The sequence below is a fragment of the Pristis pectinata genome, chromosome 9 (genome assembly GCF_009764475.1).
Source record: "Pristis pectinata isolate sPriPec2 chromosome 9, sPriPec2.1.pri, whole genome shotgun sequence".
Classification (NCBI taxonomy): domain Eukaryota; kingdom Metazoa; phylum Chordata; class Chondrichthyes; order Rhinopristiformes; family Pristidae; genus Pristis; species Pristis pectinata.
In genome coordinates this window covers 44,432,231-44,444,151 of record NC_067413.1, presented here as the reverse complement: position 1 = coordinate 44,444,151, position 11,921 = coordinate 44,432,231, and the positions used below count along the sequence as shown (strand labels likewise).

At 39.2% G+C, this 11,921-nt stretch overlaps 1 protein-coding gene across 2 annotated transcripts; it reads left to right on the top strand.

Moving 5' to 3' along the window:
* Window positions 1-25: 25 nt before the first annotated feature.
* polr2k (RNA polymerase II, I and III subunit K) lies at window positions 26-11,018 on the top strand. 2 transcript variants are annotated; one of them, XM_052022723.1, is made up of 4 exons: window positions 26-170; window positions 3,666-3,749; window positions 8,348-8,440; window positions 10,794-11,013. In XM_052022723.1, the coding sequence occupies exons 2-4, from the start codon at window positions 3,689-3,691 to the stop codon at window positions 10,814-10,816; spliced, it is 177 nt and encodes a 58-aa protein (XP_051878683.1). In that variant the 5' UTR covers window positions 26-170; window positions 3,666-3,688; the 3' UTR covers window positions 10,817-11,013. The 2 variants fall into 2 exon arrangements, with proteins under 2 accessions (XP_051878683.1, XP_051878685.1); XM_052022725.1 differs by having other exon boundaries at window positions 124-276; window positions 10,794-11,018.
* Window positions 11,019-11,921: the final 903 nt, after the last annotated feature.

Below are 11,921 nucleotides of genomic sequence, written 5' to 3'. Positions count from 1 at the left end.
GTCCCAACTCCTTATTTGTCGGGGCGGAGAGCCAATCACCGGCCGCTTTGCTGTCGCCAGGAAGTTGCGCCGACTGCTCGGTGGGCTTGTTTTTGAGGCGGCCTCATGCGTGGAGTGGAGACGGAGTTGATCTGGTGCTGAAGCCAACGCTGGCAGCCGGCCGTCGATCGGTGAGGAACACCTTTCGCGGGAGAGTGGTCGGGGGCTGGGAGGGACCTGCTGTTTGTGCCAGGCCAGAGGCTTCTGCGGGGCTGTGAGTGCCTCCCACGTGAAGGGGTGAGGGCGGCGGACTCTCCGGCCGGGGCGGCCCGGTGGCTGGAGGCATCGGTAGTGATGTTAGTTATAAATAGATACCGCACGGAGACGGGTTCTTCGGCTCACGATGCCCCTGCCTCATCCCATTTCCCAGCACTTGTTCCGTAGCTTTCTTCTGCCTTGGCTTTTCACTTACTCGTCCAAATGCTTTACTGTTGTGCATAGTTCATGGAAAGGGACAAGGCAGGTTGTGAAGGTGGGCAAGCAAAAAAAATACAGAATCCTGGACTTTATGGAGAAAGGCATAGAATAAAATAGCAAAGTAGCCCTGATGAACCTTTATGAAACAAGTTTTGTCACAACCTCCTCAGGTATTGAGTTCCGGATTTCAGCCACCAATGAGTGGAAAAAAATTTCTCTTCGAATCCCCTCCAAATCTTCCACCTCTTGCCTTAAAACTATCCACTTTTGTTATAGACATCTCTGCTTCATTTTCGACGATCTACCCTACTTATGCCTCTCATAATTTTGTATACTTCAATTTGGGTCTCTCTCAGGCTTCTCTGCTCCAAGGAAAACAAACCTAGCCCATTTGCTGTCTCCTCATAGCTGAAGTGTGCTACCCCAGGCAACATCCTGGTGAACTAGTGTAATCGCATCCTTCCCATAGTGTGGTGATGAGAATTGTACATGTACTTAAGCTGTGGGCTAACTAATATTTTATAAGGTTGTACTTCCTTGTGCTTTCATTCTGTGTCCCAGATAATAAACGCAAGATGATGTATGTTTTCTTAACCACCATATCTACTTGTGCTGCTGTCTTCATGGATCCTTGGATGTGTGCATCAAAATCCCTTAGTTCCTTGGTAATTCCTAGGGTCCCACCATTCATTGAGCAAGGACCCCTGCTCTTTGTGATTTTCATAAGTGACTTGGATGTGGAAGTGGAGGGATGGGTTAATAAGTTTGCAGATGACATGAAGGTTGGAGGGGTTGTGGATAGTGTAGAAAGGTGATGTAGGTTACAATGGGACATAGGATGCAGAGTTGGGTGGAGACGTGGCAGATGGAGTTCAGTCCAGAAAAGTGTGAAGTGATACACTTTGGAAGAACAAACTTGAAGGCAGAGTACAAGGTTAATGGCAGGATTCTTAGCAATGTAGAGGAACAGAGGAATCTTGGGGTCCAAGTCCATAGATCCCTCCAAGTTGCTGCACAAGTTAATAGAGTGGTTAAGAAGGCATATGGTGTGCTGGCCATTAGTCAGGGGATTGAGTTCAAGAGCCGCGAGGTAATGTTGCAGCTCTATAAAACTCTGGTTAGACCACACTTAGATATTGTGTTCAGTTCTGGTCACCTCATTATAAGAAGAATGTGGAAGCTTTAGAGAAGGTGCAGAGGAGGTTTACCAGGATGCTGCCTGGATTAGAGAACGTGTCTTATGAGGAAAGGTTGAGTGAGCTAGGGCTTTTCTCTTTGGAGCGACGCAGGATGAGAGGCGACTTGATAGAGGTGTATAAGGTTATGTATAAGAGAGCGTGGATAGCCGGCACCTTTCCCCCAGGGCAGCAATGGCCAATACCCTAGGACATCAGATTAAGGTCAGAGGAGGAAAGTTTAGGGGAGATGTAGGATATTTTTACACAGAATGGTGGGTGCCTGGAATGTACTGCCAGGGTGGTGGGAGAGGATGATACAATAGGAGCATTTAAAAGACTCTTAGATAGGCACATGGAAGTAATAAAAATAGAGGGTTATAGGCTGTGAAGCAGGGAAGGGTTAGATTGATCAGGGAGCAGGTGTTTATGTAGGTCGGCACAACATCATGGGCTGAAGGGCTTGCACTGTGCTGTTCTGTTCTATATTCTGTTGTATTTGTCCTAACCTAATTGGTCCTCTGAAAATGCATTGCCTTGCATTTTTGGGGGTTAAATTCCATCTGCTATTTCTCTGCCTGTTTGCCAAATCATCAATATCATAGCCAATGACTATCCTGTCACTATCAACAAGATCACCAATTTTTTGTATCATCTCTGCAATGTAGTAACCACAAGTCCTACATTCATGTCCAAACTGTTAATGTACTTTACAAACTGCAAGGGTTCCAGTACTGATCCCTGCGGAACACGATTGCTGACAGGTTACCAATCATAAAATATGCTGTCAACCATCACTCTCCAATCTCCAAGCCAATTTTAGATCCAATTTGCTAAATTGTTGCAGGTCCAGTCTCCCATTTGCCTTTGATCAAAGTCCATGTAGTCCATCAACCAATTTTAGTTTTCCAATGTAGCTGAGGGCAAATGCTATTTTTGAGTCTGACCTTCCTGATTGTAGATACCAATTAGACTTTAGTAAATGTTACAGCGCTCTCAAATATTAAGCCAAGTAAATTATAAATTAAAAGGCAATGTAATCTGAGTTTACTTTGGTTCTGAATGTATTTTATATTTTGAGTTACTACTGGTTTCAGATTTTGGTTTTCGAAGAAGGCAAGTGAAGATTCTCCCAGTATCCTGGCCAAATTTAATTTCTTAACTAACCCCAAACAGATTATCTAGTTATTTATCCAATTGATGTTTGCAGGAGATTTTTGTGGAAGTTGGCTGCAACTCTTCCTACATTTTGATGCTGCCAATACTTCTCTTAAAAAAAAAGTATATTTAATTGAATGTAAAGTGCTTTGGGGTATCTTAAGATTGTGGAAGATACTATATAAGTGCAGGCCTTTTATTTCAGTTTCTCGGTGTTTGACAAATATGGTTCAAATTTTTTTTAATTAGCCACTTGGAATTGATATTTGATTTCAGTTAGGAATTTTTAACTGTTGCATCAACAACTCTTAGTTGTTGCTTCATTTAAATGCTTCATTTAAATCTCACTGAATCTTCAAATGTTCTGAAGTGTAGGGTACAGTGGAATATTCTTATCGTTGATTGAAATAAACTGGATAAATTAACATCCCCCAACATAGTACTTTATTGGTTTTGATTTTCTAATGCATTTTTTTTGTACCAAGCAACATACTAATTTAAATCAAGAGAATTACTCAGTTCTTAGAACCAGCTTCGGAAGATGTACAGTTCTATCTTTCTCCCCCTGTCATCAATCTCGTTATACTCTTCTATTAATCTTATAACATTGAGGCCAGTGGAACTTTTTTTTTCTAATATTGTTTAGATAGAACCATTGTATCAAATTCTTACCTGTGTTTATATGCCTCTTGATGTATTTATCTTTATGATGATGGTTCCAGTTGAACTGTGTGGTCCTGTGATTAAACGAACACTTTCTTCCATTGGTATTGATTGATTTCACAATTATTTCTTTCCTAATAGTGAAAATTCTACCCGCATTTTTGCCATCTCAGAAGCTTTTAATACTGCTTTATTTGGTTGCTTGACTTCCAGCTTAAACCAAGCAGCATCTAAAAATGGATATCCAGAAGGACTTGCAGCCTCCAAAGCAACAACCTATGGTCTATATTTGTGGAGGTAATCATTTTGATGTCCTTGATCACAATTGATGTACTGAATATCAAAAGTTTTATTTTACTACAGTCATCTGCAGTCAGTGTTATGGTTAGATGAAGCTGGTGTCTTTATGTACTTAATTCACCTTTGGAATTCCTATTAAATCAAGAAGTTTCAAATGGTTTAAGGATGAAGTAAGTATGTCATGTATATCACATTAAATGCACCAAATTCAAAACAACATGATTTAGATATCTGGATCTCATTCTTAATATTTGATCCCTGTTACTGATACAACCTTTTTTTTAATCTCTCTTCATAGTGCAGTAAGTGGGTTCTGAAATGTTTTCAAGCCCTATGGTTTGTTTTTATTTTGAACTCATTAGTGCAACTACAGGTTTACCACAATGACTGTTGATTGGTAACTTAACTTTAAATAGTATTTAACATCATTATCTAGATTACCCTCAAAGATGCATCTCATCACCAGGCATTAGCTACAGGCTTGTAAAGTTTAGCTGGTTTTGTTGTTCCAGTTGTAAATTTTGCATTCTTGCCCATTAGGTTTCCTGTCCTTGATCTATCATGTCAAATTAGGGACGTCACTATTCTGGTGTAGTCGCCAGTCTTAACTAAAAGTCTTGGGCTAATACTGAGCAGCAAAGGTTGTATTTTGGAAGGGGGATGTAGGAATGGTATGCGTGCAAAGAAGTGACGTTATTAGATTAGTTTGATGTACCTTTTAATGACTGGCTTAAGGAAGGTACAGACAGTAACTAGGGATTATATTGTAGTTGATGTGTGGAGTGAAACATAGCTTTACTCTGCCATTTTGCATTCCTATCTCAAAATTTATATATGTCATAGATGGCTATTTCACTTTATTGTAAGTTTCAAAAATTGCTAGCATTGAGTGGAAAGGAGCAAGCTCTTTTATCTTTGGTTTCAGCAGAAATACTCCACAAATAAATTTATGTTGTTTGCTACTCAGTATTGCTGTTGATGATGGCCCTGTATTGTAGTGGCAGGGCTGTAAAGAAAATGAGGTGGTGGTGCTGCAGAAACTGCTTATGAATGAAACGGAGCCTTTGAGGATTATAATGAAGCTAGAAAATAACTCCAGAAGAGAATTAGGAGAGCAGGAGGGACCATGAAAAGTCCTTGGCAAGTAGCATTAAAGAGAATCCTAAGGCATTCCATGTATGTATCAAGAGCAAGAGGATAACTAGGGAGAGGGTGGGACCACTCAAGGATAAAGGAGGGCACATGTGCTTGGAAGCAGGGTATGTGGGCAAGGTCCTAAATGAATACTTTGTATCAGTATTTATCAAGGAGTAGGATGTGGAGGATAGGGAGATCAGTGTGGAGCATGCTATTATGCTAGGGCATTTTGAGAATAAAGAAAGATGTAGTGTTGGGTCTCTTAAAGAACATTAAGGTGGATAAGTCCCCAGGGACGGACGGAATATACCCCAGGTTATTGAGAGAGGCAAGAGATGAGATTGTTGGGGCCTTGACCAAATGTCCTCTCTAGCCACTGATGAGGTCCTGGAGGACTGGCAAGTAGCTGATGTTGTTCCATTATTCAAGAAAGGAAATCAGGATAATACTGGACTGCTGTGTCTCATGTCAGTGGTAGGGAAGCTACAGGAGAGGATTCTTAGGGATAGGGTTTATGACCATTTGGAAAACCATGGCCTAATTAGGGACAGTCAGCATGGCTTTGTGCAGGGCAGGTCATGTCTTATTAACGATTGAGATTTTCGGGGAGGTGATGAAGGTAGAACTGTGGTGGTTGTCTAGCTGGATTTTAGTAAGGTGTTTGACAAGGTCCCTTATGGGAGGCTTATCCAGAAGATTAAGATGCATAGGATCCATGGTGAATTTGCCGTTTAGATTTAGAATTGGCTTGCCCATAGAAGATGGGGTAGTGGTCGATGGACTTAGTCTGGAGGTCCGTGACTAGTGGTGTTTCGCAGCGATCCGTAGTGGGACCTCTGCTGTTTGTGATATGTAGATGGGTAGGTTAGTAAGTTTGCAGATGAAGCAAAGATTGGTGGTTGTGGATAGTGTAGAAGATTTCTAAAGGATACAGTGGGATATAGATCAGCTGCAGATAAGGGTAGAGAAATGGCTGATGGAGTTTAATCTGGCTAAATGTGAGGTGTTGCACTTTGGGAGATCAAATGTAAACAGTACACTGTTAATGGCAAGACACTTAACAGTTTTGATGTACAGAGGGATCTTGGGGTCCAAGTCCATAGCTCCGTGAAAGTGGCTGCACAGATTGATCAGGATGGTAAAGAAGGAGCATGGCATGCTTGCCTTTAGTAGTCAAGGTATTGAGTACAAGAGTTGGGAAGTTATGTTGCAGTTTTATAAAACTCTAGTTAGGTTGCATCTAGAGTATTGCATTTAATTTTGGTCATCCATTATAGGAAGGATGTGGAGGCTTTGGAGAGGGTGCAGAAGAGGTTTACCAGGATGCAGCCTGGGTTAGAAGGTATGTGCTATAAGGAGATGTTGGATAAACTTGGATTGTTTTCTCTGGAGCAGCAGAGGCTGAGGGGAGATCTGATAGAGGTTTATCAGATTATGAGAGGTATAAATAGAATAGACAGCAGATATCTTTTTCCCAGGGTTGAAATGTCTAATGCTAGAAGGCGTGCATTTAAAGTGAGAGGGGGTAAGTTCAAAGGAGATGTGCAGGTCTTGACAACTGAGATTTTGGGGTTAAAATCGTAAAACATGATAAATCATTGATTTAAAATGTACAATTGGGTGAAATGTAAGGAAACTTTCAAGGGATATCAAGATCAACACATACACTTTACAATTATGTTAGGAAAAAGATGGCGATTAGGAACAATGTGTGCTCCTTGCAATGGATAATGTTGATATTCTATAGAAAAATAAATAGTGGTGAAATTTATTCTGGTGTTTACAGTAGAGAAAGAGGATTTTAGGTTTTTTATCAGTGAAAGCCATTTCTGGATAACATCAGAAAACTAACACTCAAAGTTTCTATAAAATTAGTGAAGCAAAACAAAACCCCAACAAAATAAAGGTACTAAATGACTAGATGATTTCCATGCCAGGCTCTCGAAGGAAGTGAGTAACTGAATCTCCAAGACAATGTTGATTCAGAAACTGCTCCTTCAGAATGGAAAATTGGTATGTGAAGGAGGGAAGCAAGGAAATTATAAGCCATTTAGCCAAACGTGTTGGGAAAGTACTGTATAGTTAAGGACATAGCAGTCGAATACCTTGAAAATTTTCATTTGATCAAAGAACTACATAAAGTGCAAGGAATATCTGATAAATTTGATTTAATTATTTTAAAGGGTACTAAAGTTGTGGACGGGGTGGATATTATAAGGATTGCTGGAAGGCATTTGATGATGTCTCTCTTGTGAAAATGTTGGCAAATGTTTAGGTGAATTAACTTGCAGGAATGAAGTTTAGAACACACTTTGCCTGCAAATCAGAATTAATGCTTTTGATTTAATTTTAAATTCAGAATTAACAGAACCAAAGCTGTTATAGGAAGATAGAGAAAATAGAGTTGGACCACAAGTCAGTCGTGATATCCTTGAGTTAAGGTACTTAGTAATTCCTATATTTCCATGTCCCACTGGGATCTACCTAAACAGGCTACTTCTTGATCACTAACTTGCATAGATCTCACCATCTATTAGAGTAGATCTAACAATTAGAACCGTAGAATCTTTTCAGTGCCTTGTAATCCTGTCCTGCAAAAATAAACACTCGGTGCCTGATAAAACTGAATGAGTTCTCTGAACAACTTTTCCTAATATTATCGTCAAATCAGAAGACCAAATTTGAAATGGTTAGAAGAATTATTTTCAAATTTTGTAGACATTTTGATTGGCATTTCTTCAGGGGATAATTGATGAAATCCAAGCTAAAGATTCTGGTCATAATTCCCACTGTATATCCAGTAAAAGATATCTGAATAGGTTCTCCTGTGCATAAATTTATTTCCTTAACTAAGTTTTTTGTTGCAAAGTTATTATGCAAGTGATAAATAATTCCTATTGATTATACTAGTGAAGTAATTCAAAACTGTTTGTAATGTTAGTGTATCATTTATTTAAATGTTTGAGGCTGGAGTTTTATGGACTATATTTTTGTATTATATGTCAATATAGATGGCTTGTGATCTGAAGTTACAAGTTTTGCCTTGAATATGATGCTCATAAGAGTACTTATTTTATAAAGCCATTAAATTCTTAGGTTCTTAGTAATGGTGGTCAGTTTGATGCTCTGTGATGAGTGTTCATAAAACTAACTTCTCAGGAGCAACATTTATTTTGATATTTTTAACAATTTGTAAAGAAGCCTTAGAGTCCTTTGTTGTAGCAAATACTCTTACTTAACACCAGAGTTTGAAATTGGCACCAATATCAGCGAAAAGATGTGCCAGTGTAGACTGACAGCAATCTCCACCAAATTTCCAAGTCATTTCTCCAACTGCGTAACCTTTATCAAAAAGTCAATGTTTCTGCATTTAGCAGATAAATATACACAGTTTATTAGATGATGCTAATACAAATGTAATTTTGTGGTGTTAATGAGATGTTATTTATTTATTTCAGAGTGTCATACTGAAAATGAAATTAAAGCCAGAGATCCTATCCGATGCCGTGAATGTGGTTACAGAATAATGTACAAGAAGAGAACAAAGAGATGTATCCTTAAGCAATATAGTATATAATTTTAACAATGCTTGAATGTTTTGCTTATTTTACAAAGTTTGTGGAGTTATTATGATGATGCAAGCTGGACTATTATTAGAACCACTTGTTTCTTGCAGATGATTTTGTTAATGAAGGTTACATTTAAGGCACTTGGTTGCTGAATCCTGATTTGTATTCAAATAATAACTTTTATTTATCACACACAATGCAGTACAAATTTTGTTGATTTTTTTTTCCATGTGATAATGGTTTGTGAGTGCTCACTTCATGCAAAATAAGGATTCAAAACTAGAGGGAATAGAGTCGTGTAATGGTACAGATGGGTAAGTTCTTTGAAGAGAGAAAATGGCAGACATATGGGAGTAGATGGTGATGGTGGGAGACCATGACTATAGATTGGTTTCAGTATTATTGGAGGAAGAAGGGGCAGTCAGAAACGTAGTGAAAGTCCAAGAAGTGATATTGAGCTGCATTTGTTTTCACACAAAATATTATTGATACGGAAGCCAGATTGGAGCAACTTTGAAACAAGTAATGGAAGTGCTATCTCTAACTAGGTGACAGAATGACTTCAAGGAAGGGTGAATTGGGGTTGTAGTTCAAGAATCAGGTTTCCAGGTGGAGTTTTAAGTAAAGGATTTTAGTAATTATGAATGAAAACTTCACAAACATGGGGCTTTTGAAGGAGAAGCTGGGTTGTCTGAAGTTGGTTGTAAGTAGTTTGAGTAAATTGGTAATGGTCTTTATGGACAAATTGGTCTGTTTGCAGAACTGGAAATATGGAGAATCATAAGCTGGGGCCAGAGTGAGTAGAAGGCAGATGCAGCCAACAGTTGACCTTTCAGAAATGGATTCAGGGATGGAAAATGAAAGTTGAGGTTTGTGGTGGTGGATGTGGATAATATAAGTGATTAGTTTTAAATTGAGAAGAAAATGGGGAATAACAATTCCTGAAATAGTCATGCTATCTCTTGCTGTGGATGGCCTGGCCAGGCCAGTCACGAATCTTTACAGCCACATCTCCTCCTCCCTATCCTTTTCCCCTTTCCATAGGGACCTCTCCCTTTGTGACTCCCTGATCCCTTGCACTTTCCCTGCAGTTGCAGGTGATGTAACACTTGTTCTTACACCTCCTCCCTTACCACCATTCAGGGACCTAAAAAGCCCTTGCAGGTAAGGCAAAGATTCATGTGCATCTCCTCCAGCCTCATCTACTGCATTTGGTGCTCACAATATGGCCTCCTCTGTATCAGTGAGACCAAGCACAGACTGGGCGACTGTTTTGCAGAGCACCTATGCTCGGTCCACAATAGCTATCTGGAGCTTCCAGTTGCATGCTATATCTATCATTCATCTATCACATTCATCATCACTTCACTTCCCTCCCCTCCCCTCCCTGGTGCAACCTTCCTGTCATTTTGCACCCCTCCTCAGTCCTGCAATCAGCTCGGACTCCTGTCTCACCACTCCCCTTTTCTTTATGCAGGCCATCTCACCTCTCCACTCCCAGCCCTAATGCAGGATTTTGACCAGAAATGTCAACAATTCCTTTCCTCCCACAGATGCTGCTCAACCCGCTGAGTTCCTCCAGCAGATTATTTGTTGCTCCAGCTTCCAGCATCTGCAGTCTCTTGTGTCTCTCTTGCCTTCTGGTCTTCAGACCAAAGAGTTAACCATTGTACCAGCAGGAGTTATGATGATTGGAGACTCCAGGGAATCTGTTGAGAAGATGAAATATGGAAGTAAACATTATCAAACCAATTAATGGAAATTCTTAAATTAGAATAAAGGTGACGACAGAAGTAGGGAAGGCTCTAGAGAGAAGGTTGGGCTAATCTTAAATGGAGGATCTTGAGATTATGTGCAAGGTAGGGGATATGAACCGCAAAGGAAAAGTAAATGCTGAAGATATTCTTTAACAAAATGAAACATTGAAGAGTGAGATTTATCTTGGGGGTGGGCAGTAGGAGGGAGAGTGACATTGTTCCCTTCCTTTTAGCTTCCCAGTTTCTATTGCCTGCTGATCAGAATGCCAATAATTGTAGTGTTCCAGACTGAAGGGCTAAAGCTGGTACAACAAAACTAAACCATTACACTTAAAATGTTTTAAAATATGTGGTATTTTAGTAGTTTTTATGTGTAACCAAACTGATGCCTGTGTATGTAAGTTTTCCAAATGAACTAGCTGGAAGTTTAGCTTTACCAGGTTAAAATTAAATTGTCCAGTTGTGGAACACTATAGAGACTTGGGGTTACGGATGATGACCGTTATAAAAGAAACTTGTATTTTTTTTAAGAGTGGTTTCATTGTTTATACTTCTTTCCTTAACTTGAATGTTCACAGTGGTTGTTTTTGATGCCCGATGAACTTCAAAGTTTTTAAACTTGTTCCTCTGAAGCATTTACTGTATCACAAGATTATGTTATCAATTCTTGTTTCTTTCAAAATCTTCTAAATTTCAGGAGGGAAGCTGTTTGATTTACTACAATAGTATTAAACATTTAAAATATTCTTTGAATGTTTCAAATTGTGCAGCACTTTTATTTGATGAAAATAAATACTTTAGAACAATAACCTGAGAAAAGAAATCAACTACATTGTACCTTTTCCATTCAATTTCCAACATGAAAATATTACTCTTGTACATGTTACACATGTATAACATAACTACTGCACTAAGTGAGATGGGTTCAAAATGGATTGAGCAGCTCCAGTTGGCATCCATGAAGTGATCAGCTGCAAAAATATACTCCAGCACAACCAGTCACTGCATGGCCTGACCATTGTCACCCAGTCAGGGGAGCAACCTTAGTAAAGCTAAACCATTGCTGACCAAGATGAGTAATCCCACAACCAATGAGTCAGGTCAATGCTCTGCAATCCTCTTGTATCCAATCACCAATAATAGTATACATTTATATAACTAATTGACTCTATAAGACTCTTCCTCAAAGTTAAAACTCAGGCCATGAGTGCAAAAGAGAAGACTGAAACATTTGCAGTTACCTTCAGTCAGAAATACTGAGTGAATAATTCACCTTTGCATGCTCCTGAGGTTTCTAACATCATAGAGGAAGGCTTCAGGTTTTATTTATTTATTTATCTATTTATTTGACAAGAGATATTTAAACATAAATAATTTAACAAAGACTTTAGGCCCTAACAGCATCCTGCCAGTGGTGCAGAACACCTGATTTACGGTCCAGATCAAACACTTCTAGCCAAACTTGTCTATAACAACTACTATACTGCCATTTTCCCTACACTGGCATCTCCTGTCCACAAAAAAAAGGACAAAATATGGGCAAATATCATTTCAGCATAACTGTTAATTATCAGCCAAGTGCAGAAGGAGTTGGCAACAGTGTTATCAAGCAGAACCCCGCTTGCCAGTAGCCTGCTCAATTTGATTTTAGTCAGGATCACATAGCTTTAAATCTTATTATGATCTTTGTTTGAACAGGGGAAAAT

Coding starts and splice junctions, on each gene's coding strand:
- polr2k (XM_052022725.1), top strand. CDS start 3,689: ATGGATATCCAGAAGGACTTGCAGCCTCCAAAGCAACAACCTATGGTC. Junction 3,750..8,347: donor TATGGTCTATATTTGTGGAG/GTAATCATTTTG, acceptor TATTTATTTCAG/AGTGTCATACTGAAAATGAA. Junction 8,441..10,793: donor CAAGAAGAGAACAAAGAGAT/GTATCCTTAAGC, acceptor GAATGTTCACAG/TGGTTGTTTTTGATGCCCGA.